The sequence below is a fragment of the Salmo trutta genome, chromosome 32 (genome assembly GCF_901001165.1).
Source record: "Salmo trutta chromosome 32, fSalTru1.1, whole genome shotgun sequence".
NCBI lineage: Eukaryota > Metazoa > Chordata > Actinopteri > Salmoniformes > Salmonidae > Salmo > Salmo trutta.
This window is the reverse complement of record NC_042988.1, coordinates 10426998-10452168: the sequence shown is the minus strand read 5'-3', so window position 1 is coordinate 10452168 and position 25171 is coordinate 10426998. Positions and strand designations below refer to the sequence as shown.

General features: G+C 44.0%; 1 protein-coding gene across 3 annotated transcripts; it reads left to right on the top strand.

Annotated features, from left to right (window-relative positions):
* On the top strand, window positions 1–24040 carry LOC115171035 (zinc finger protein 646). Of its 3 annotated transcripts, XM_029727488.1 has the most exons (7): window positions 2–413; window positions 9879–12664; window positions 13185–13259; window positions 13448–14566; window positions 15707–16614; window positions 21245–21631; window positions 21751–24040. In XM_029727488.1, the coding sequence occupies exons 2-7, from the start codon at window positions 10077–10079 to the stop codon at window positions 22227–22229; spliced, it is 5556 nt and encodes a 1851-aa protein (XP_029583348.1). In that variant the 5' UTR covers window positions 2–413; window positions 9879–10076; the 3' UTR covers window positions 22230–24040. The 3 variants fall into 3 exon arrangements, with proteins under 3 accessions (XP_029583349.1, XP_029583348.1, XP_029583350.1); XM_029727489.1 differs by lacking the exon at window positions 13185–13259 and having other exon boundaries at window positions 1–413; XM_029727490.1 differs by lacking the exons at window positions 21245–21631; window positions 21751–24040 and adding an exon at window positions 17617–20197 and having other exon boundaries at window positions 4–413.
* The last annotated feature ends 1131 nt before the right edge of the window (window positions 24041–25171 follow it).

The window sequence follows — 25171 nt, the reverse complement described above, 5'->3', positions numbered from 1 at the left end:
TGCTGTTTTCACGGAAATCTATTCTGAGCAGCTCCTGCACCAACTGTGGACGTTTGTCTGATTTTGATTAACAACACGATTGAGCGCGCAGGAGCAAAATGGACAAGTTATAGTTTCTGGAGAGCAAAATACAGTACAGCATGCAACAAAGTAATCTGTTTTAAAAAAGATAGGTGTTTGATGCAGACTAAAATGCTATTCTGCGCATGATGACGCGCAAAAGTACGTATGTCTCCGCTTCACACCGCTAGCTAGCAGGAAGTATGTTGAATCCGTGGAGAAAAAAATGACCGAAGAACCAAAGTCGGTTGTTGATCTGGAAAAAAATAACAAGTTTCCTAAATGAGAACTCAAATGCTGCGGTTTTTGGATTCGGCATCATTCTCGCTGCTGCAAAGAACGTCATTAAACGGGTAAGTCGACTGCGTAAAACGTATTAAAAAAATGATGTTTTCCATCAATGGGCCAGAGTGTATATGTCGAGATCTTTGTTGGTTCTAGGCTAGCGCACGTTAGCCAGCAAGCTAACCTTTGCGTGCCACGGTTATTTGGCTTGCTTAGGCATTAATTACCCCTGAAATAATATGGCCTGTGTAGATAACAAGGGAATATACATACATTTATGCAGTGTGCGCATCTTCTATTTCTTTGAGCTTGCAAAATGTAGAGTTAACGACTTCCGTTTTCCTTGTATTTTTTTTAGCATCGTGGGGGGGTGTAACGTTACTTAGCTAGGCGGCCGCGCTAGCTAGTTTGTCGGGTCGGTGCAGATTATTACATTAGTTTGATAGTTGACCAGGTTAAATGCCCCGTAAGGTGACGTAATGTCTCCCATTTAGCTACACTTGTATAAAAATAACAGTATGCATGTATATGATCTGAGGTAATGTATTTTCACGACTTGACCCAGCTAACAGGCTAATGTTTGCACAGCTAACTAAAATGCGGCTAGTGTACTAGCTAGTTGCAAATAGCTTCTTAGAAAGCAATTTATGGAAATTGAGTCGTTTTTGTTATTTTTGGGCAACGCGTATAAACGTTATATTTTAAAATGTAATAACTCGATGTTTCAGTTAACTATGCATTTATGATTAAAATGTCTTATATGTTATGCTTTCTCGGTCCTCCGGCCTTGACGTTGCCTAATTTGGGGAGTCGTCCGATGGAAAAGAGCACGGAATGTCTCGCGGTGAAGATGCCCTGCTTTTGTCCTGAAAAATGTACGCTGTGTGAACTCGGTGGAAAGACAAGCCAAGGTCAGGGAGCGCGTTAGAATCGCCTCCCACCACGATGTCAGATTATACTTTATTAAAATTAATTCGAATTACAGGCTCTTGGGCCTCCCTATTATGAAAGAAAAACGTTATTTGTTGAAATGTGCTCCAGACCCCGAGCTCTCAATCAAAACAATGCACGTGTAAACACCGAGTCATCGAATTGTAAAGATATTAGCCTAGGTAAACGGTGTATGTACAACTATCTGAAATATGTATATTCATACAGTTTTTTTTCTTTCTTTGTGGTTCCTTGCCCTCGGGCTGTTTACAGAATTCAGCAAACCATTTTTGCACGGTAAAGGTGTTTGATTTCATTGTTTAAAATAGTTTGATTTCCTTTCTTCTGCTGTCAAATTAGTTTAGCTTGTTTGCTAGTCTAACTACTTTTGTGCACGCTAGTTAGTAAATTATATTTGACAGTTATTAGACAGTGTAAATGTATATTTTTCTGTTTGCATTTAGTTGCAAATGGGAATTAGTCAGTGAAGGTAAAATTATTCCAAAGTTGTTTATGCTTCACCTCCCCATTTCTGTCTCTTACGTATTAATAATTCTTCTACTTGCATCATTTACACCACGTTTGATAATGGCCAATCGAGCTGAAGTGTGAACGTTCACATTACATTTTCCTCCCCAGAGAGAACCAGAAATCCTGGCTTCTGCAGGCCAGAGATTTATTAATTCACTTTTTACACTATGGGCCCATTGTGATTTGTTGTTGTTTCATCCCATAACTTAAGCAAACAAGGTTTTATTTCTCATGCCTCGCTCACTGGATGTTTCTATATAAATCTAGATCCCTCCCACCCCGCTATCATTTGAATAGACATATGTCTTTATTCCAACCTGGGCCCAGCTCAGTAATGAATATATAAACTCAGCAAAAAAAGTAACGTCCCTTTCTTTCAAAGATAATTCATAAAAATCCAAATAACTTCACAGATATTCATTGTAAAGGGTTTAAACACTGTTTCCCTTGCTTGTTCAATGAACCATAAACAATTAATGAACATGCACCTGTGGAACGGTCATTAAGAAACTAACAGCTTACAGACGGTAGGCAATTAAGGTCACAGTTATGAAAACTTAGGACACTGAAGAGGCCTTTCTACTGACTCTGAATAACACCAAAAGAAAGATGCCCAGGGTCCCTACTCATCTGTGGGAACGTGCCTTAGGCATGCTGCAAGGAGGCATGATGACTGCAGATGTGGCCAGGGCAATATTGCAATGTCTGTACTGTGAGACGCCTAAGACGGCGCTACAGGGAAACAGGACAGACAGCTGATTGTCCTCGCAGTGGCAGACCACGTGTAACGATACCTGCACAGGATCGGTACATCCGAACATCACACCTGCGGGACAGGTACAGGATGGCAACAACAACTGCCCGAGTTACACCAGGAATGCACAATCCCTCCATCAGTGCTCAGACTGTCCGCAATAGGCTGAAAGAGGCTGGACTTAGGGTTTGTAGGCATGTTGTAAGGCAAGTCTTCACCAGACATCACTGGCAACGTCGCCTGAGGAGCACAAACCCACCGTCGCTGGACCAGACAGGACTGGCAAAAAGTGCTCTTCACTAACGAGTCGCGGTTTTGTCTCACCAGGGGTGATGGTCAGACTCGCGTTTCTTGTCGAAGGAATGAGCATTACACCGAGGCCTGTACTCTTGAGCGGGATCGATTTGGAGGTGGAGGGTCCGTCATGGTCTGGAGCGGTGTGTCACAGCATCATCGGACTGAGCTTGTTGTCATTGCAGGCAATCTCAATGCTGTGCATTAAAGGGAAGACATCCTCCTCCCTCATGTGGTACCCTTCCTGCAGGCTCCACCTGACATGACCCTCCAGCATGACAATGCCACCAGCCATACTGCTCGTTCTGTGTGTGATTTCCTGCAAGACAGGAATGTCAGTGTTCTGCCATGGCCAACGAAGAGCCCGGATCTCAATCCCATTGAGCACGTCTGGGACCTGTTGGATCGGAGGGTGAGGGCTAGGGCCATTCCCCCCAGAAATGTCCGGGAACTTGCAGATGCCTTGGTGGAAGAGTGGGGTAACATCTCACAGACTGCACCAGATTTGCCAGTTCTTGCTATGAGGATATGCACTGCAGTACTTAATGCAGCTGGTGGCCACACCAGATACTGACTGTTACTTTTTTTTGTTCAGGGACACATTATTCCATTTCTGTTAGTCATGTCTGTGGAACTTGTTCAGTTTGTCTGTTGAATCTTATGTTCATACAAATATTTACACATGTTAAGTTTGCTGAAAATAAACACAGTTGACAGTGAGAGGACGTTTATTTTTTTGCTGAGTCTATATGCTTCAAAGTGTAAACAACAGATGACCAACAACCCAAACTGTAGAGGAAGTGCTTTTTGTGATGTTAGACCCATCTGGTATTTCGCTATACAGATCTTGATGAGCCTAGCACATCCAGGTGGCCTGGCGTCAGAGCCCTGGGTCAGGGTACCTTCCCAGAGGTTATGGGGCTTTCACTTTAACATTAGAGTTGTAACACTAACCCATGCAGGTATAAAGTGTATTCTGTTGAGGTCACTTGACTACAGGAACAAATACTGGTAGGCCTATGTCAATATGCCATTCTGGCATAGGATGCCTTAGTCAAATATAGGTTGGGGGGGAAATGGTAGAAGGCTCTAGAATAGTGGATTGAGCCTATATTTGACTATTAGACTACTAGGCCTATGTTACTGAAAATGACCAATGTGGCATTTGACCCTTTACATTTTTTTTAGAATTGTGTGTGCAACTGCAATATCAATTTGCATTAGCTTATTTTAGGCCAACTTCTCAAATTTGGAAAAATTATCACAGAGCTTGCATTGATTTTTCACAATGTGAAATTATGAAATGAACATTCCACAAACCTTTCTATTGTCTTTTGTGCTGTAAATGTGCAAACTATAGGTGTGTGGTTCTCAAGATTCTGCAGGAAGAACTTGGCACACGACACATTGGACAACCTAGAAGCCTACACAAGCTGCAAACGTGCCACATCTAATAAAACAAAAGCCATGTCTAAAAGTTGTCACAACACAAGCCTTTATTTAGCACATATGCCTAAATACTAAGACTTTGAATCCGCACTGACAATTGTCAGATGATAAATCATATGTACCCATAAAATATAGGTTAATTTGAACAAATGTCTTATAAATCAAACATTGGCAAAACATAAAGCAATACATTATATAAATGTAAGACAACATATAGACTGCTCAAAAAAATAAAGGGAACACTAAAATAACACATCCTAGATCTGAATGAATGAAATAATCTTATTAAATACTTTTTTCTTTACATAGTTCAATTTGCTGACAACAAAATCGCACAAAAATAATCAATGGAAATCCAATTTATCAACCCATGGAGGTCTGGATTTGGAGTCACACAGCATATGGTCTCACAAGGGGTCTGAGGATCTCATCTTGGTACCTAATGGCAGTCAGGCTACCTCTGGCGAGCACATGGACGGCTGTGCGGCCCCTCAAAGAAATGCCACCCCACACCATGACTGACCCACCGTCAAACCGGTCATGCTGGAGGATGTTGCAGGCAGCAGAACGTTCTCCACGGCGTTTCCAGACTCTGTCACGTGCTCAGTGTGAACCTGCTTTCATCTGTGAAGAGCACAGGGCGCCAGTGGCGAATTTGCCAATCTTGGTGTTCTCTGGCAAATGCCAAACGTCTTGCACGGTGTTGGGCTGTAAGCACAACCCACACCTGTGGACGTCAGGCCCTCATACCACCCTCATGGAGTCTGTTTATGACCGTTTGAGCAGACACATGCACATTTGTGGCCTGCTGGAGGTCATTTTGCAGGGCTCTGGCAGTGCTCCTCCTGCTCCTCCTTGCATAAAGGCGGAGGTAGCGGTCCTGCTGCTGGGTTGTTGCCCTCCTACGGCCTCCTCCACGTCTCCTGATGTACTGGCCTGTCTCCTGGTAGCGCCTCCATGCTCTGGACACTACGCTAACAGACACAGCAAACCTTCTTGCCACAGCTCGCATTGATGTGCCATCCTGGATGAGCTGCACCTACCTGAGCCACTTGTGTGGGTTGTAAACTCCGTCTCATGCTACCACTAGAGTGAAAGCACCGCCAGCATTCAAAAGTGACCAAAACATCAGCCAGGAAGCATAGGAACAGAGAAGTGGTCTGTGGTCACCACCTGCAGAACCACTCCTTTATTGGGGGTGTCTTGCTAATTGCCTATAATGTCTATTCCATTTGCACAACAGCATGTGAAATTTATTGTCAATCAGTGTTGCTTCCTAAGTGGACAGTTTGATTTCACAGAAGTGTGATTGACTTGGAGTTACATTGTGTTGTTTAAGTGTTCCCTTTATTTTTTTGAGCAGTGTATATTTTTTTGAAGGTTTGAACTGATCATGTATTTTCACCCCACAAAGCATAAGTGTTGAATGTTAAAAGTTAGTGCAGTTGAAGATGAGATTTTCCTTTTTTCCCCCCATTTATATTTCCACACAGGTCAAAATAACACTGTGGGACCATTCTAGCCAATGAGAGGGCAGATATGCGTGATCAAAACAAACAACTAGATACGAATGTAGTGATAACTGAATGAAATTGTAACAACCTAAACAATCACATTTTTTGTTGACCAAATCCACACTCTCGTAGATCTCGATACAAAAACTCCCCACTTGGTCTGCTTATCGCTGTATTCGCCTGTGGACCAAGTGATGGGAGTGGAGCCTCTCGCTTTGCCTGTTCTTCCTAGAGCAGATTGTCGGGGTGACGGATCATAATCATTTTCAATGAAAATTGAACACAACTTAGATTCCCCCCCCCCCCCAAAAAAAACAAGAACTAGTGGGCAGATACTGGCCCGTGGGCCACCTGTTTTCGACCCCTATCCTGGACACATGATCTGAGAGTATTGAACAGGTGGAGGAAATATGGCGATCTCTTAGTAGATATTGCCTCTTAGACCTTTGTCTAGGGCAGATATATATATATATATATATATATATATATATATATATATATATAACCTGATAATTCATTGCACACACATGGTGTACCAGATCTAAATCAGTCCCTGATTAGAAGGGAATAATTTATAAATGCAGCGGTACTGGGTCTAGGGCCCTCAAACTAAGCTCTGGACCTTCAAAGCCATTGTTCCCCTCTAATAAGGGACTGATTTCGACCTGGGACACTGTGTGTGTGTGTGTGTGTGTGTGTGTGTGTGTGTGTGTGTGTGTGTGTAATTATCAGGTAGAAAAGAACCAGCAGCCTCTGGACCCTGTAGGCGTGTGGCCCTGGTCTAGGGGAAATGGGGCTAGGGGTTGGCCCAATCCCAAATTGAACCCTAAACCCTTCGCCCAATGCACTTGTGAAGATCTGAGAAGATTTGATTGGCATACGCAATATGGCGAAACTGCCCCCTGGTCGATCAGAGGGCAAAGTGGAGCTATTGCCATGTTACTTACAGTACACCTATCAAATCAGATCTCTACAAGTGTATATGGTATAGGGGCCAATTTGGGATTGGGCTGTTGTTTCTGGACAGAGCCTAAATTTCAGGACCATTAAGCTTGAAATGCAGAGAATCAGACTGCCGATAGGTACTTACCACAGTGAGAGGACGTTCCTTCTCTTGCTAGAACAAAAGCGGTACCTGCTGCATGCTGACCCGGTAGCGACGGACCTGCCGTTTCTACTTGTAGAATCGCAATGCTTGTCAGTGGCCAACAACTTTTAAAACCTACCCTAACCAGGAACCGTGGATAGATGGCAGCATTCGCACAACACTGAAAGCACGAACCACCGCATTTAACTATGGCAAGGTGACTGGGAATATGGCAGAATGCAAACAGAGTAGTCATTCCCTCTGTAAGGCAATCAAACAGGCAAAACTTCAGTATAGGGACAAAGTGGAGTCACAATTCAACGGCTCAGACAGGAGACGCATGTGGTAGGGTCTACAGATAATCACGGACTACAAAAGGAAAACCAGCCACGACACTGACGCCTTGCTTCCGGACAAGCTAAACAGGTTCTTTGCCCACTTTGAGGATAACACAGCGCCACCGACGCAGCCCGCTACTGAGGACTGAGGGCTCTCCTCCCTGGCCGACTTGAGTAAGACATTTTAAACGTGTTAACCCTCGCCAGGCTGCCAGCCCAGATGTCATCCCTAGCCGCATCCTCAGAGCATGCGCAGACCAGCTAGCTGGTGTGTTTACGGACACATTCAATCTCTCCCTATCCCAGACTGCTGTCCCCACATGCTTCAAGATGGCCACCATTGTTCCTGTACCCAAGAATGCAAAGGTAACTGAACTAAATGACTATCGCCCCATTGCACTCACTTCTGTCGTCATGAAGTGCTTTGAGAGACTAGTCAAGGATCATACCACCTCCACTTTACCTGTCACCCTAGACCCACTTCAATTTGCTTACCGCCCCAATAGGTCCACATACGATGCAATCGCCATCACACTGCCCTATCTCATCCGGACAAGAGGAATATCTATGTAAGAATGCTGTTCATTGACTATAGCTCAGCATTCAACACCATAGCACCCTCCAAGCTCATCATTAAGCTCGAGGCCCTGGGTCTGAACCCCGCCTTGTGCATTTGGGTCCTGGACTTCCTGACAGGCCACCCCCAGGTGGTGAAGGTAGGAAACAACACCTCCACTTCGCTGGTCCTCAACCCTGGGGCCCCGCAAGGGTGCATGCTCAGCCCCCTCCTGTACTCCATGTTCACCCATGACTGCATGGCCAAGCACACCTCCAATTCAATCATCAGGTTTGCAGACGACACAACAGTAGTGGGCTTGATTGCCAACAACGACGAGACAGCCTACAGGGAGGAGGTGAGGGCACTCGAGTGTGGTGCCAGGAAAATATCCTCTCACTCAACGTCAACAAAACAAAGGATATGATTGTGGACTTCAGGAAACAGCAGAGGGAGCACCCCATATCTACATCGACGGGACAGTGGAGAAGGTGGAAAGTTTTTTTTTAAGTTCCTCGGCGTACACATCACAGACAAACTGAAATGGCTGAAGAGGCATTGAAGCGCCTCTTCAACCTCAGGAGGCTGAAGAAATTTGGTGAGGTCATTACAGGTGAATCAAAGCAGGGACCGAGCGAATGAAAAACAGCTTCTATCTCAAGGTCATCAGACTGTTAAATAGCCATCACTAGCAAAGGCTGCTGCCTATATACAGACTTGAAGTCATTGGCCACTTTAATAAATGGAACCCTAGTCACTTTAATAATGTCACTTTAATGTTTACATATCTTGCATTACTCATCTCATGTATATACTGTATTCTATACTATTCTACTGTATCTTAGTCTATGCTGCTCTGACATTGCTCGTCCATATATTTATATTGTCTTAATTCCATTCCTTTACTTAGATTTGTTTGTATTGGGTGTATGTTGTGAAATTGTTAGATATTACTTGTTAGATATTGCTGCACTGTCGGAACTAGAAGCACAAGCATTTCACTACACTCACAATAACATCTGATAAACACATGTATGTGACCAATAACATTTGACTTGACTTTGAGCCAATCAGAGAGCACGAACCCCCACATGGAGTCAACAGGAGTGATGACAAAAAGGGGGAAAATTTGCAATTTCTCTGTACATCCATGGATGAGCCAGTCACACTTCATTTGCAATGTAGGCTATGGGATGGTAGCTAGTTAAGTACACAGATGCAATGCACAAAACACTAAATACTTCCTCCAAGCAAGCTAACCAGTATAGCTAGTATTGATATTCTAATTAAATCACAATGGAATAGTTTCCATGAAACAGCTTCCTGTGTTAGCTGCCGAGTTAACACAGTGTCCTGAGCAAGCTAGCTATGTTGTGCTAGCTAGCGAATGTGCTAGTTAGCTAAACATTTGGCTATGGGCTGGCACTGGCCGTATGGGATTATGGAGAGTGAATTTAATTGTTTCATATTGTTAGGTAGTTATCTAGCTGTGGCCATCTGGCTAGTATCAACAAGGGAATTCTACAAAATAGCAACATCAGCGCAGCTAGCTAGCTAACATTGGAATCTAGTCCATAAACTAAGCAACACACACACATGCATTGCCAAACAAAGCTACTGCCTTCTTCTGGTTTGTAGTATTTTAAGGCTTTGTGGCTGATGACTTCAAGGTTTTTGCTCTGTGAACACAAAGAGATTGACTGCCGACACTGTTAAGAAGTGCAAATTACTCTCGGCTGGCGAACGGTAAACAATCCTGTGTGTGTTCCTGCTGTTACATGTAGGTGTGCTTGATTTACCCTGCCCAGCACCCTTGATAGGTAGAGTTTCAATGTTGGGAATATTTAATTGGTCTGAATGTCTGATGTGGGGGATTTGTAGCCTGTGTTTGCTTTTGCCAGACCATTATTATTCCAATGAAGGTGTTCTTTGTCATATTTCTTGCAGTATAGAATAGATAACCTTTCCACATTGACTGTGCAAATGGCTAGACATTCAGTATGTATAATCGTTTCTGGTATGAGTCTCTTCTAAATGATTAAATGCCCCCTTTTTTTTAATGTTTTTCCTATTTCAACAGTGCTCTTCCATTGCCTGCTCCGTGTCCAGATCCTTCCAGTGCTGCCCTGACGAGGTGGCATTGAATGGCTAAAAGAGAAGACTTTCTTCAGCTCTGGGAAGGAAATGGCTGACACCACAGAATCCAAGAGCTAAGACTCTCTATTTTCCCCTTGTCTACTTTGTTGATTATCTTGAGACTTGATTTCCCCTTCCTTAAATGTATACGTCTACTATGGCAATGCATGATATGAGCCGTGTCAAGGGTTTCCCCTGTAAAGAGTGTGATATGGTTTGCCCCAGTACCCCTAGTCTGTTAGAACACATGAAGGCTCACTACCAGCAAGAAGAGAATGGCAGGTTTGAGTGTGAGCAATGTGGCCGCATCTACAAGCATGCTGGCAGCCTGGCCAACCATAAGAAATCCCATGAAGTGGGTTCCTTTCAGTGCCCAGTCTGCACCAGAACCCTGCCCAATGCTGTGGCTCTGAAGAACCACCTCCGTATCCACACACTATCTCCAAGCAGTGCCCAGGCAGAGGAAGACGGCGGTGACGAAGGCGCTGAAGACGGACATGATGAGAGGAACTATGGTCTTGCGCAGGACCTGTCTGATGGCTTTGCCCGTAATCACCTGAACAACAGTGGAATGGGTCATGGTGTGATGTCACATGACCCAGATGATCATAAGAAGTCACCTGTAACTGATGATGCCTGGGATCGTCCATTCAAATGCGATCAGTGTGATCGGACCTACCGCCACCATGGCAGCCTGGTTAATCACAAGAAATGTCACCAGGAGGGGGCGTTCAAGTGCACCGTCTGTTACAAGCAGTTCAACAACCTGGCTGCTCTCAACGGCCATGAGCGAACCCACTCAAAGTTTAAGACTCCTGGAGCATCGATGGTTAACAACAACATACATGATTCTGTGACTGATCAGCGTTCGTCTGCGCCCCAAACCGATGATGCGGCTAACTGCTTCTGCCACCTGTGCCAGGTAGCTTTGCCCAACAAGAGTGACTTCCAGGAGCACATCCTGTTGCATAATGCAGCCTCCTCTTCACTGGGTCTTGCCCGTAGTTTCCCTGGGATAATGCCGCACAATCTCAGCGCTGTCCGCTCCCCAGCGTACACACCTGCCCTGGGTGACCCTCTGCCGCTTCCTCCTTTGCCAAATGATAAACGTGGCCCCTTTGACCCAATGCTTGGCCCTCCTGTCAATAACCCCATTTACACTTGTGCGTACTGTGGGGCTGGGCATCCTGATCTGGAGAGTCTCAAAGTTCATTACCTGACCCATGACCCCCACCCAGGCTCCCATGGTCAGGATGGTATCCTGAACACTGATGGGATTGGCTCTAACTCTAACCCATCACCATCTGGAGAGAGAGTGCAATCTTCTTCTGATGATGGTGAACGTCGTTTCAAGTGTCAGGATTGTGGGAAAAGCTACCGCCATGCTGGAAGCCTGGTCAACCACAAGCGCTCCCACCAAACTGGACTCTACCAGTGCACCATCTGCTGCAAGCAATATCCGCATTTGGCTGCCTTGCATAGCCACCTCCGCAGCCATAAGGGAAGAACATCCAACCAATCATCCCTCAACACTGAAGGCGACTGGCTCTCCTCGGAACCCCTGACACTTGACTCTCAGAATAGTTATGTGCAGGAGGGGAGTGGCGCAACCACCCCTATCTCCCTCCCTGGAAATCTTGGTGACGCTGCTCACTTTGTACCTGATGGTGGCCACAGCAGTGGTTTGGATTCACTGGAGTTCCATGATCGATTTGATGGCTCCCTTGCCCAGAGCAACTCTGGGCACTCCCCTCTTCCCCAGAACCACCGCCAGGCTGATAGACACATGTGTACTGACTGTGGAGAAATGTATGGGGACATCTCTGGCATCAAGTCTCACATGTGTCCCCAACGGCGACAGAACCAGGGGATGTCCAATGGATTCATGGGAAACATGAGTGGCTACAACAGTCCTGGAGGCGCTGCTCTCCCTTCAGGTGGAGGAAATGTGAAAGAGAGCAATGGACAGCGCTCTCAGTATGGTTCTCAGTCCCATGCCCAAGGAGGGGGAAAAAGGATGAATAAAGAAGATGAAGATGATGGTGAAGTGTACCAGTGCTCGGTGTGTGGGAACCATTATGCCAGCCTCAGGGCCCTGAGGAGCCATCTGCGCAGCCATGCTAACAATCCCACAGGGCCTGGGACTTCAGCACTTTCTCCTAATGGTGAGGCAGACTGGAGGATTATCTGCAGCACCTGTGGCCAGAGCTTCTCCAGAAAGCAAGACTTGTTAAACCACCAACTGATTCATGGGCCACAAAGGTCAGATGCAGCAGCGCAGAGCATGGGGGCTGATCCCACCAATACTAATGGCAAAATGGATGGTGATGGGAGGAATCACATTTGCGTTGACTGTGGCATGTTCTTCGCTGATCGCCATCACCTGATCACTCACCTGTGTCCTGGAAAGGGAAGAGGAGGAGTGCTGAGCAAAGGATTGAATGGAGCTAAAGGGATGACTGGCGGGGATGGAGTTAGTGGCGGCGGAGTTGGAGGACCTGGAGGCAGTCGTGATATGGGAGGACAGGACCGTAGACAACAGATGCCAGATTCGGAGGATCGACCCCACAAATGTGACCAGTGTGGTAGGGGCTACAGGCACCCCTGCTCCCTGCTCAACCACAAGAAATCTCACAAGACCGGAGTCTTCAGATGCCTTGTCTGCCAGAAGCGCTACTATAACCTGCTGGCCCTTAAGAACCACCAGAGGACCCACTTTGATTTAAAAAGGTAAGCTTTTGTTTGATGCTTTTCCCCATTGAGACTTGTTTGTCTTTGTGGGCCTATTAATAACATAAGATCGGTTTGGTCCAAATTCCAAATTGACATCAATAGGACATTTTACACAAAAATCTGGATTTTACAGTACCTTCATGGATTGGTCTTTATTTTCTCAGAAATAATGAGATGCATTATTTTTCATTGTAATAATACTAGATATGAGTAAGAATAATCCATTTTTTTATCGAGGGCCTCCACATTGATGTAAAAAATAGGCATTTGATTTTGTTGAAGAAAACACACCGCTTTTCCCTCACTGTACAGCGGCACAGCTGGAAAACAAACATTGTCATTGAATGTAAGAGTCTACTCTGTGCTACAGTCCAATCTGTAAAGCTAATTAAAAACAAAATACCCCTTAAGCAACCCTGAGGAACCCAAGAAATGGCCAGGCCATGACATCTTTGAATCCATTCTAAACGTAAAATGTATTTCTGACTGGTGATTTCCCTTTATTGGCTTGCTACAGCAAGGCTGCCGCTGGCACAGGGAGAAGCGGTCCCCAAGTGGCACCCGATTCCGAAACGATGGCTTTACTTGAATGGTAAATAACCTTCCCCAAATGTGCTTTTATCATCATTACTAAACGTAGCTAGTGCCCATTCAGCCAGTAGGCTGTCCATTCATGATGTCAGGAGCGAGTTGAATGGCTGGCAGATCGTGGAATAGGCAAAAGGAGTGTTTACCAGTTCCTAACCCATCTTTTAATTTGGTCCTCACTTTCTTTTGCAGGCATAAGTGTGAGGAATGTGGGAAGGCCTTCAAGATCCAGAAGCAGCTGGAAAACCACCTTCGGCTCCATGAAGAACACAGAGCAAAGGCTCACGCCCAGCTCGCAAAACTAGGCAATGGAAGGTATCAAGGAGGACCTTCTGGCATGCAGGCCATGAGAGGAGAATCGTCCAAATCCCAGAACCCTGGCATGGGGGAAGTCAAGTATGGACAACAACAACAAGGCTTCAAGCAACCCTACTCAGAGGCTGGTACTTCAAGGGCTCAGAATTTTGATCTACAAGAAGGGGGACGACGACCCTTCGCCTGTGATGAGTGCGGACGGAGCTATCGTCACGCAGGCAGCTTGGCCAATCACAAGAATCTTCACAAAATTGGCGAGTATCACTGCAATGTCTGCAACTCCACTTACCCCAACCGCCTGGCCATGAAAAACCATCTCCGTCTTCATTTTGCCCTCAAGAAGCACACTTGCCAGGAATGTGGCAAAGGATTTCGTACCCAAAAGCAGCTGACCACCCATCACTCTGCACAGCTCTGCAAGGGTCCTGCAGGAGCTGTTGCTCAAATGGATTACGAGTGCGATGGGTGCTGCGAGGGTTTTGCTACTGCAGACGAGCTGGCTGCACATGACTGCCCTGCTCAGCAGCTCCCTTCGTCCTCGGCCTCCCTCAACAGCTCAAGCCTCAGCATCGATGGGGCTGACCTTGTGCCAGATGAACGCCCCTACAGCTGTGACATCTGCAACTGCTCTTACAAACATGCCAGCAGCCTGCTGAACCACAAGCACACACACAAGACTGGCACTTTTACTTGCACCTACTGCGACAAGCCGTACTCCAACTACATGGCGCTACGCAACCACATGCGCATCCACACGCAGAAGAAGAGGCACATCTGCCACCACTGCGGAAAAGCGTTCCGGCTAGCCAGATTCCTCCGCAATCACCAGAAGGTCCATGAGGAGGGCCACACGCGCTTTGGCTGCACCAGCTGCGGGAAGAGCTTCCAGGGGAGGTCAGGCCTGGCGAGGCACCGCTGCGGGGAGAACCAGGTAGGCAAGGAGGGCAGGAGGATGGCCACTGCAAGCACGACAGGGGGAGAAGAGTGCCGGTACACGTGAGTTTTCGTCTGTTGTTTGTGATTCTTGAAGTGAAAATAGTGAAGATCATAGGTTTCTACATGTCTATTACAGGTATATGATCTCCAATCCGGCTTCCTTGGGACCATACGTGCACCGGAATTCGGCTATTTCTGAAGTTTGGACAGATTGATTAGTGGAGACCAGATAAGTCCCCCCTTTTGCTTTCAGTTAGATATACATTCGTTTCGTAGGCTACAATGCATCAGAATTGATTTGATTGTTCAGTTGGATGTTTTATTTTCTGCTTTTACAAAGAATACGGACATTAATTGATACCAATTCAAAGTAGCTGACGTAGTATAATAAGTAAGATTTATGATTTGTGTGTTCCTTGTACTTGTTCTGAATTGTAGTGCTCCTTTGTTTGTGCTTCCCTGTCTCTTTTATAGGTGCATTGTACATTTAGGTTGTTGATAGTGTAAACCTAGTTTAGTGGGCTTCTTTGTTTGACAAAGTCAAGGCACAAAAGCTGGTTAAAATGGTAAAAGACCGTAGAAGTGAAAAGGTTCTTGTTTGTTTTTTGCTGATATTACAGTGAAGACTACATTGATAAAGGGCATGGGCCTATCCTTAGACTTAGATCCACAGTAAGTATTTGGAGCTTGCTACACTGCACATGCTTTGTTGTAATTTGGTTATTTTTGGGGGGTGGGGTAATCTGCACTAAGCCAACATATTTCACCACAGTTGCGGCCAGTAAGAAAGCCAGAATAATTTAATGAAAACTATGAAAAGTGTGATATGGAATTGTTGTATCCAAATGTGCAGGGAGCCACACATACCTTCCAAGACTCAAATTAGTTTTCAATTATTTGATTAAGCACAGTCTATTTTTTCCCCCCCTGTTTCCACCAAAATGTGTTCCCCTTTTATTATGTGTATAAATTGACTATTTCTTCTTGCAGGACATGGTAAACCACTTATAGTCATCTCCAAAGCTTTAAGCCGGATTCCAGATCATATACCTGTACAAATTATTTTGAGATGGATAGATAGATATATAAATATATTAGTTAAAGTTGTATGTAATGGAAAAGTGGTAACCAGCCAATTAGATTAGTGAAAAAGGACCGCAAGCAGTTACTAATTTCTTCTTCTCTTCTGTCTCTCCACAGATGTGACCAGTGTGGCCGCTCCTACGCCCATGCCAGCTCCCTCCTCAACCACAAAAACACCCACACCGTCGGCATTTACCACTGTGCCGTGTGCCTCAAGACCTATTCCAACCTCCTGGCCCTCAAGAACCACCGGCGCATTCATTCAGAGATACGGCGTCACCGCTGCCCAGAATGCGGCAAGGCTTTCCGTGTCTCCTCCCAGCTCAACAGCCACCGTCGCGTCCACCTAAAGGAGAGGGAGCTAACTTGTGGCCCCTGCCAGCGCAGCTTCCCCAGCCAGGCCAGCTTCCGGCTCCATCAGGAGATCTCCCACGGCCAAGCCCCCAGGCCCCCCCAGCAGACACAGGCCAGGGCTGGGGGAGCCTCTGGGGGCACATCCGGGGGCGGGAGCTCAGGCCTTAGCTGGGGCTCCGGCCTGGATCTCACGTTGTTGCAGGCCCAAGGACTGGACCCCAATGGACTACCCAAAATGAACTCCCTGTCCTTCCAAGGCCCCAGTGGCAGCAGGAGCCGTGGGGCGACGGAGACCAAGTCGCACATCTGCAACCAGTGCGGCCGCGCCTACCTCCACGCCAGCTCCCTCCTTAACCACAAAAACAGTCACAAAACAGGCGCCTACTTCTGTAACTCCTGTCAGAAGGAGTTTCCCAACCTGATGTCCCTCAAGAACCACCGGCGCATTCACACTGAGCCCAAACGTTTCCAGTGCCCCGACTGCGGAAAGTCCTTCCGTGTGTCCACCCAGCTCATCTGCCACAGGCGCATCCACACCAAGGAAAAGCCCTTTTCCTGCCAGCAGTGCGACAAGCGCTTCTCCAGCAAGTCCAACCTGCGCCACCACCAGAAGGTGCACTGGAGCAGCTCAGCGCCCCCTACCATGGCCATGGGCGCTGCCAGCTTCTTGGGTATGCCCTCGGGCCCATTTCTATAAGTATGGGTGGGGGAAGGGGGGGTGCTAGTGTGAGATGCATTGAAATGCCAAGGTTTTAGAGGTGCCAAAACTTAGTCCCCTTCTCATTCACCACCATCTCCCTCTTGTTGTAGAGTGTGAGGTTTATGTCTTTAGATTTTCACAGAGCAGGTTATGCTTTTTAGACACACAGGCCCTGCATGCAACCTTAGACAAGGGAGGGGGGAGAGGACTGACTTGGCATGGACGACCTCTACACTGGTTAAGACAGTCTGGTTGCAAAAGCGTCCCCAATCCTCTTCATCCCAACCAGCATGGCTACTCTTGCTTGCATTCACTCGATGGCCTTTGCTAGGGGACGAGAACCCATTCGTCTGTAATGGTACACAAGGATTACTGCTCACTCAGTGTAGGATGTGTGCTAGACTTCTCTGTTCGGCCCTTTAGAAACCTTAATGATATACTGTTGTCATAGCTCCCCGTTGCATGTTACACTGTAGACGATTCTAGATTTCTCAGTGTTTTATTGACAGTTAAGCCCAGTGTCAAAGAAGTCATAACAAACGGGGCACAATAGGAACATCCTCCTGATGCCATGCCAAGAGTGTGGCGTGAAGCTCACCAAGTCAACCACATTGATGAATTTGACCAATGTTAAGGTTTTTTTTTTGTGGCATCTTTGCAGTTTGAATGCATTGCACATCATGACATCCCATTACATATCTGTTGATTTTTGGATAAAGCCTTTGCATGCGGCCTTTGCCATGTTTATACAAAACATCTTAACCAGTAAGAAAATGGATTTCAAACAGTATCTCTGAAGTGAGCAATATGTTGGAACAAATAGTTGAGATGTACTTTGACATTGTAAAAATGTAGTTTTAACGGTGAATGTAGTGGTTGGAGACGTCACATTTCTGTAATATAGAACTGACCTGAGGGTGTATTCCTCTCTTGTGAGGTTCTAATCGTTTTCTAACTTGTGTGTTTCTTGCAGCACGAAGATGAGCTTCAAACCTTATTTTTCTGCAGATGACAGCCATGCTCTTTATCGGTTGCTTCTTTCTGGCATCACATTTGTGTATTCCTCCTAATATAAAAAATATGTTTCTGGGCACCCATATTTTCAACACTGCGCCTAACTAGTTAACATGTATAGACAATAAGTTGTGTTTAAAAAAAGAAAATTGTATATTGTTAGGCCCATGCCGGCATTTGGTTTTATCCTGTATCGTAATCGTACTTCTGACTGTATTATTTGCAGTTCAACTTTTATAAAACAGATCATTGTAGAATGCATTTATTTATATTAACACTTTAGGAGCTTTATTGTAACCACCCCCCTTTCCTTACACTGACCCCTGACTATTCATCCTGTATGTATAATTGGCATGGAGTCGAGTATGAAGGACTCCCAAAGAACACTTGTGACAGTACTCCTCCATGTTGTCTCAATTTGATATGGTTTAAAAAAATAACAAGAATCAGTTCCTTGTACAATAAACAGGGAACTTGTAAAATTGTGTTTTTGATTGCAGTACAAAGATGAAGGAAATATTTCTGAAATGTTTGCCTTTTACAAGTGATGTTGTGACCCGTCTCCCCTCAAGTCAGACTGGACTTCCTTCTGTTTCCCAAAAAACTCACACTCAAAGGGACGACTTTGTGAATTGTTTGTGCGTTCAGTCCTCATTCTCTTAAGATTTTGTTACACCTTATCGTAACCCTTGTATTTATTAGTATTTTTTTATTTTTATTTAATTGCGTTTTGACTATTCAAAGCTCTGTGTGAACACCTTTTTACTGGGAGAGCTGGTGCTAGTAAGTGAAATATAAAGTGACAGTGAAGTGATTTAAGAGTAATGTGATAACTAGACCTACAGGACAACTAACTAGATTTTAATTGAACTCTTGCGTTTTTCTCCTGAATTGGTTAAAAGTGGACACTTCCGACCATCATTATGGCTAGATTAGAAAGGACTATAATGAGTAATTTTCAGTTCTAACTTTTTGTTTCATACATACATGTAATGCTTACTATACAGTTTTATAAGCTGTTTTGATAATTAATTTCTTAACAAAACCTGTCCATATTATAACCCCTAATGCTGAGTATTTGAAAATAAATAGCTGGAAAACTAGTGAAGAACATTGTTGTGAATCCATTGTCCTTTCACTCCACACTTTTAATGTACTTTTGAAAGTGTTAAGTGTTTTAATAATCAACACGTTTTCACACAGGCAATTTTTAATCTGTGATGAAGGTGAAATCAACTTCGTTAACTCAACCTTGTTAAAGACTTGGCTTGAACATTTTCACTTCAGTGATTTGGTCAAATTAAAATGTCTAGTTGAGGGGCCAAATAATTGACCTGTTGGAGGAATGTAAGGAAGGGGGGTATACAATTGCAGATCTTTAAGCAAATGATGCAGACTGAGGATGAAGTTTGATCATGTGATTTACCTTGTTGCCTCTAGAAAGGCGGGTGCCCTCATATCATACACCTCGGCTGTGTACACACAGGCAGCCCAATGCTGATATTATTTTGACTAATTGTTCTTTTGACCAATCACATCAGATCTTATTCAGAGCTGATCTAATTAGTGAAAAAAAGATCAGAATAATGCTGCCTGTATAAACACAGCCCTAGAGGATTAGACCTCTGAAAATGTCATTTACTCATGTTAGTCCAAACAATAAGACAAATGGACACTGTAATGCATCTATATGTAATCTATAAGGTGCAATGTTTGATATGCATTCCATTATCCTGATGCTAGAATATTGAGTTGTTATGCAACACGTAAAAATAACTAAATGATATCAAGTTTACAATGTGGTTGTTGAAAATATACCTTTTTATTTTATAACCAGCCAAATAGGTTTGGAGTTCTTTCATCCTTGGAAGAAGAAGAATATCCTCCCAAAACTCCTTTCTTTAGTTTTTCCAGTGATATTTAGACCAACTTCATTGTTCCACGTAGCTTTAAAAAAAAAAAAATATATATATATTTTGTTTTGTCAACCCAGAGAGTGCATATTTGCTGCTAGTTAGCTTAGCACGCTAACACCAGTGTCCATATGGAATCTGAGCTGATGCCAACGTCTAGCAACCACAATGGCCTTTCTATTATAATATATTGTTCAAGAGTGATATGGTCCGTATACACGTTGGAATGGAGTTTCTGCATGGTGGTTAAGATTCCTGTGGACTCTTGGATTAGCATGCTAAACTAACAAGTGGCTGCTCAAAATAACTAAATAAATAAAATATTTTTGTTTGGGTTGATTTTAAGAAACACAAGTAATGGGAGAAACCAAAGAAAATTGTTTTTTGAGTAAATTGTCCTCCTAAGGGCTGTAGAATCAACATTGCAATATGGCTGTCTCCCAATTTGTGTGTATTTGTCACCATGAAGATAATTAGCGCAGATATTGAAGATACAAATCTCTCACCTTTAATCCTACACATGTAACTCTGACCTATGCCATATTTGTTTTGTTTTCATGTACATTTCGTCTTTTATATATGCATGATAGTTTGTGCTTAATAAAGATCCATCCGTGTTGAATATAATTAACTGTAGCTATACATTTGTTCCCAAATTGAGGCATCAGTTTTTTTCTACCAAATTCTAGGTACGGTTACCAAACTATGTAAACGACCGTATTAAATACTGGAAGCTAGTGGAAATGCATAATAAACCCATATACCTGCAGTGTACAGTGGGAGAGTGACATTTACACCACATGTGGCCTTATCATTTGGCTCAAGGCTCAGTACACCATCAGTGTAGGGAAGGCCCATTTGATTTGCCCAATGGTTTGATTGACATATTGAAAAGGCTCTGGTGAATTGCCCGAAATAAACAATTTATTGCTAAATGTACCATCTTTAACATTTCAGTAATATTTTTGACTCCCCCTCTGATTTTGAAGAATATTATTAAGTCCAAAATATTATTTTGTAGAGACAATATTTCAACTTCAGAAAACTAGATCCAATATTGAATCAAGACGACGCTGCATTTTGTATACGCCGAGGCTGGCCAGGACGTGCCTCTCTGACAGTTCTTTTTGTTTATGTCTCAATTAATAGTATTCATTTATTACTACCAATACATATCAAGATCTATGTCCATGTGGAAATGTTACGGAATGCACTTTGAATTGTTGAAGAATTACTTTTTCCCCCCCCATGGCTGAAGCTGTTTCTAATGCAACGTTCATATGCTGTCGGAGTTATCAGAGGCTTTTAGTTTCACTTGAAGGACTGTCAATGTCGGAATTACAAGAGGGAAACTCAGAGACATTTCTGTTACCCAAGTTGTGACGTTTCACCACTGACCTTTCCCCTTTGACAGCAAATCTGTTTATGACAATTACAACCTTATCAGTATGTATAATGTAGCTAGTCTGACCATATTGTTGATGTTAAGCAAGCTAGCTTACTTCATTAAGAATTGTTCCGAGTTCAAAAGGACTTGCTTGAACACAACCATGTCGAGCTTATGACTCCCCAGTTTCCCCATTTCCCACGAGCATGTGAAGCCAGCATTAATGTGTATACAAACCAAATATCAGAATTATGGCATGACACAATTCCTACATTTTACATTTTCAGGTCATCCACCAATTGGCGCAGGAAGACCACCCAAGTCGCATGTCTGCGACCAGTGCGGCCGTGGTTACCGCCATGCCGGATCCCTCCAGAACCACAAGAACATCCACAAGACAGGCGCCTATTTCTGCAGCTCTTGTCAGAAGAAGTTCTCCAACCTGATGGCTCTCAAGACCCATCGGCGCATCCACACTGAGGTCAAACGCCACCGGTGCTCAGATTGTGGAAAGGCCTTCCGTGCGCCTAGCCAACTCATCGTCCACCGGCGCATTCACACCCAGGAGAAGCCCTTCTCCTGCCAGCAATGCACCAAACGCTTCTCTAGCAAGTCCAACCTACGCCACCACATGAAGTTGCACTGGAGCGGCTCAGCGCCTTCCAGTTTCCTGGGTATGCGCTCAGTCCCATTTCTATAGGTGGGGGAAGGGAAAGTGCTGCTGTGATTTACATTGAAAAGCCAAGGTTTCTGGAGGTTTGGTTTAATACAAGTTCAACGTTTACATTTTCAGGTAAATCGGTAATTGGTGGGGGGGCCAAATCGCACGTCTGTGACCAGTGTGGCCGTGCCTACCGCCACGCCAGCTCCCTCCTCAACCACAAGACCATCCACAAGACTGGCGCTTATTTCTGCACTTCCTGTCAAAAGGAGTTTCACAATCTGAACGCCCTCAAGAACCACCGGCGCATCCATACGGAGACCAAGCGCTACGAGTGCCCGGAGTGCGGAAAGTCCTTCCGTGTGTCCACCCAGCTCATAATCCACCGGCGCATCCACACCAAGGAGAAACCCTTCTCCTGCCAGCAGTGCGACAAACGCTTCTCCAGCAAGTCCAACCTGCGCCACCACATGAAGTTGCATTGGGGCAGCTCAGCGCGCCCTGTGCGCACCAATGTGTCTGTGGCTGCTACCAGTTCCACCCTCTTGGCTCTACCTCAGACCCATATCTGTACAAAGTATGGGTGGGGGTGGGGAAAGGGGAAGCATTGAAATGCCAAGGTTCTGGAGGTGCCAAAACGTTTCTTCACCCTCCTCCTTCACCACCATCTCCCTCTTGTTATAGACTGTGATTTTCATAGAGCAGGTTATGTGGTCTAGACACTCAAGGCCCTGCATGCAACCCCAGACAAGGGGAAAAAGTGGACTTGACATGGACGATATCTACACTGGTTAGGACACGGGTTGCAAAATCTTCACCCGTCTGCCTTCATCCCACCCAATCAGTTAGCTGTGCTTGCTGCATTCACTCGATGGCCTTTGCTAGGGGACAGCAACCCTTCCGCCAGCAACGGTACACCAGGATTACTGGTAAAAAACCTTCAATATTAAGGTTTTGGGATTGTTCCTTTTTGACTGAAACACATCATAACATCCCATCTGTTAATCTTCAATGAAGCCTTTGCTTGCAAATAAGAATTTGTGCTTAACTGACTTGCCTAGATACATTAAAAAAAAATGTGCAGCTTTTGTTGTGTCATACAGTATTGAAGAGTAAATAATGGATTTTAAACATGCGCAATATGTTGGATTAAAGAGTAGATGTACTTTGACATTTGACATTGTAAAGATTGAGTTTTAACGGTTAATGTAGTGGTTGGAGACGTCACATTTCTGTAATATAGAACTGACCTGAGGGTGTATTGCTCTTTTGTGAGGTTCTAATCGTTTTCTAACGTGTGTGTTTCTGGCAGCACGAAGATGAACTTCAAACCTTATTATTCTGCAGATGACGACAATGCTCTTAATGGGTTGCTACTCTCTGACATTTCTGTATTCCTCCCATTATTTCAAAATGGCTCTTGGCCCCAATATTTTAAACACTACGCCTAACCAGCAAGCGCGTATAGATGATTTTAAAAAAAAAACATGGATAAAAGTAAAGAAATGTATATTGTTAGGCCGGTGCCGGCATTTGGTTTTTATCCTGTATCGTAATTATACTTCTGACTGTATTATTAACAGTACAGCTTTTATAAATCATTATAGTATGCTTATTTGTAGCAGCACTTGTAACAGAAATGCTAGTTTTAGGATCTCTCAGTTTAGGAGAAGTGTTGTAACCACCCCTTGTCCTTATACATACCCCTGACTATTCATCATGTATGTATAATTGACATGGAGTCAAGGATGAAGGACTCTGACACTTTAAATTGACTGTATTTCCTTAAGTTTCCTTTGTACAACAAACAGGGAGCTGCTATGTGTGTTTTGATTGCGGTATGAAGATTAAGGATTATTGTTGACATGTTTGCCTTTTGAGTGATGTGACTGTCTTCCCTCAACTCAGACCGGACACTTCTGTTTCTCACACACACACACAAAAAATAAAAGAAACCACACTTACAAACATAACTTTGTGAAAGTTTAGCACATTTATTATGTTTAGTTTGTTACTCTTGTATTGTAACCTTTGAATTCATTCATTAGTGAGTATTTCCTTATACAATTGTGTTATATTCAACTATTCAAAGCTCTGTGTACATATTTTACTGGGAGAACTGCTAGTAAGTGAAATAAAGTCACAGTGAATTGATTTAGTAGTAATGTGATAAAACTAGACCACATTTATATTTTAGTTAAACCTAAAAAAATATATATACAAAATGGAAATTTTTGAACCTAGTTTAGATAGAATTGCTTTGAACAAGTATTAATTTCAAGTTCTTACTTTTTGTTTCAAGTATATATGTAATGCTTACTATACACTTTTATAAACTATGTTTTGATAATTAATTTCTTAACAAAACTTGTCCATATTATTATCCCTAATGCTGAGTACTGAAAATAAATAGCTGGAAAAATGTGTTGTGAATTACAATTGTCCTTCAGCTCCTCACACTTTTTATGTATTTAGGTTTTTAATAACAGTCACAATTTCTTTGAAGGTTGCTTCAATATTTCCAAAACTCCTATAGTATTTATTTGCTATAATCATGAACTGTTAAAAGCAGGGTTAAAGTAGGCCTGTTTTGGGGGCTCTTTTCTATGACAGTGCATTCCCTTCAGTCAGGAAGGCCTGTCATAGAAAAAAGAACACATATATTCACCATCATGATCACTTAAGGCTTTGTTCATTTGTGCTCTCTCAGTCAATTTACCTGAGCGGTCTGCAGTGAATCCCACATCCGTTTCCCAATGTCCATGCCCATTCGGAATGATGGATGTGACCCAAACCCCATGTACCATGGGAGAGTAGAGGAGTCTAGCATCAAGGCAAATCCCCCTGGGGAACAAGGACTGTGACTGTCCTGAGAGTTCAGTCAGAGGAAGCCATTCATCACTGTCTGGGGCCTTGTGTCCCTGGTGTTTTGTTGATGCCATGAGGGAGGCACTACAGATTCCCAAATGGCACCCTATTCCCTACAGTGCACTACTTTTGACGAGGGTCCATCCCACTGGGCACAGACATCAGTTCAACATCCAGTTTTAATTTACATTTGGTTGTTGTCAACTAACGTGAATTCAATGATGTGGAAACAACATTGATTCAACCAAATTTTGCCCAGTGTGTAGGGAATAGAGTGCCATTTGGGATATAGACAGAGTCTGGGTGTGCAGCCATGAGAGGGTAGTGGGGGAGTACAGCATGTGGATGTGGAGGTAACACACTATTGAATCCCTGCACAAAATGGAGTACTGTATTTATTTAGGTGTTTTTTTCAGTAATGTTCAAATTGGTTGTTGCCGTTTTCCTTTGTTGATTGGTGGAGCTAGATTAGTGTGGTTGACACAGATGGGAATGGTATAGATAATCAAAAACAGGCCTTTTTATTTGCATTTCCTTTTATGCCCATCTTGAATTTCCTACTTCTCCAGATTCCCCATTCAGCTCATTTCATTGTGGTTTTGTGTCAGTCTTTCACCAAAACCTTGTGTAAAGTATTGTACATTCAAATGTTAAAGTATGCGCCGTGTCATTTAACAGATGCCCC

Coding starts and splice junctions, on each gene's coding strand:
- LOC115171035 (XM_029727488.1), top strand. CDS start 10,077: ATGTATACGTCTACTATGGCAATGCATGATATGAGCCGTGTCAAGGGT. Junction 12,665..13,184: donor ACCCACTTTGATTTAAAAAG/GTAAGCTTTTGT, acceptor GGCTTGCTACAG/CAAGGCTGCCGCTGGCACAG. Junction 14,567..15,706: donor GGAGAAGAGTGCCGGTACAC/GTGAGTTTTCGT, acceptor GTCTCTCCACAG/ATGTGACCAGTGTGGCCGCT.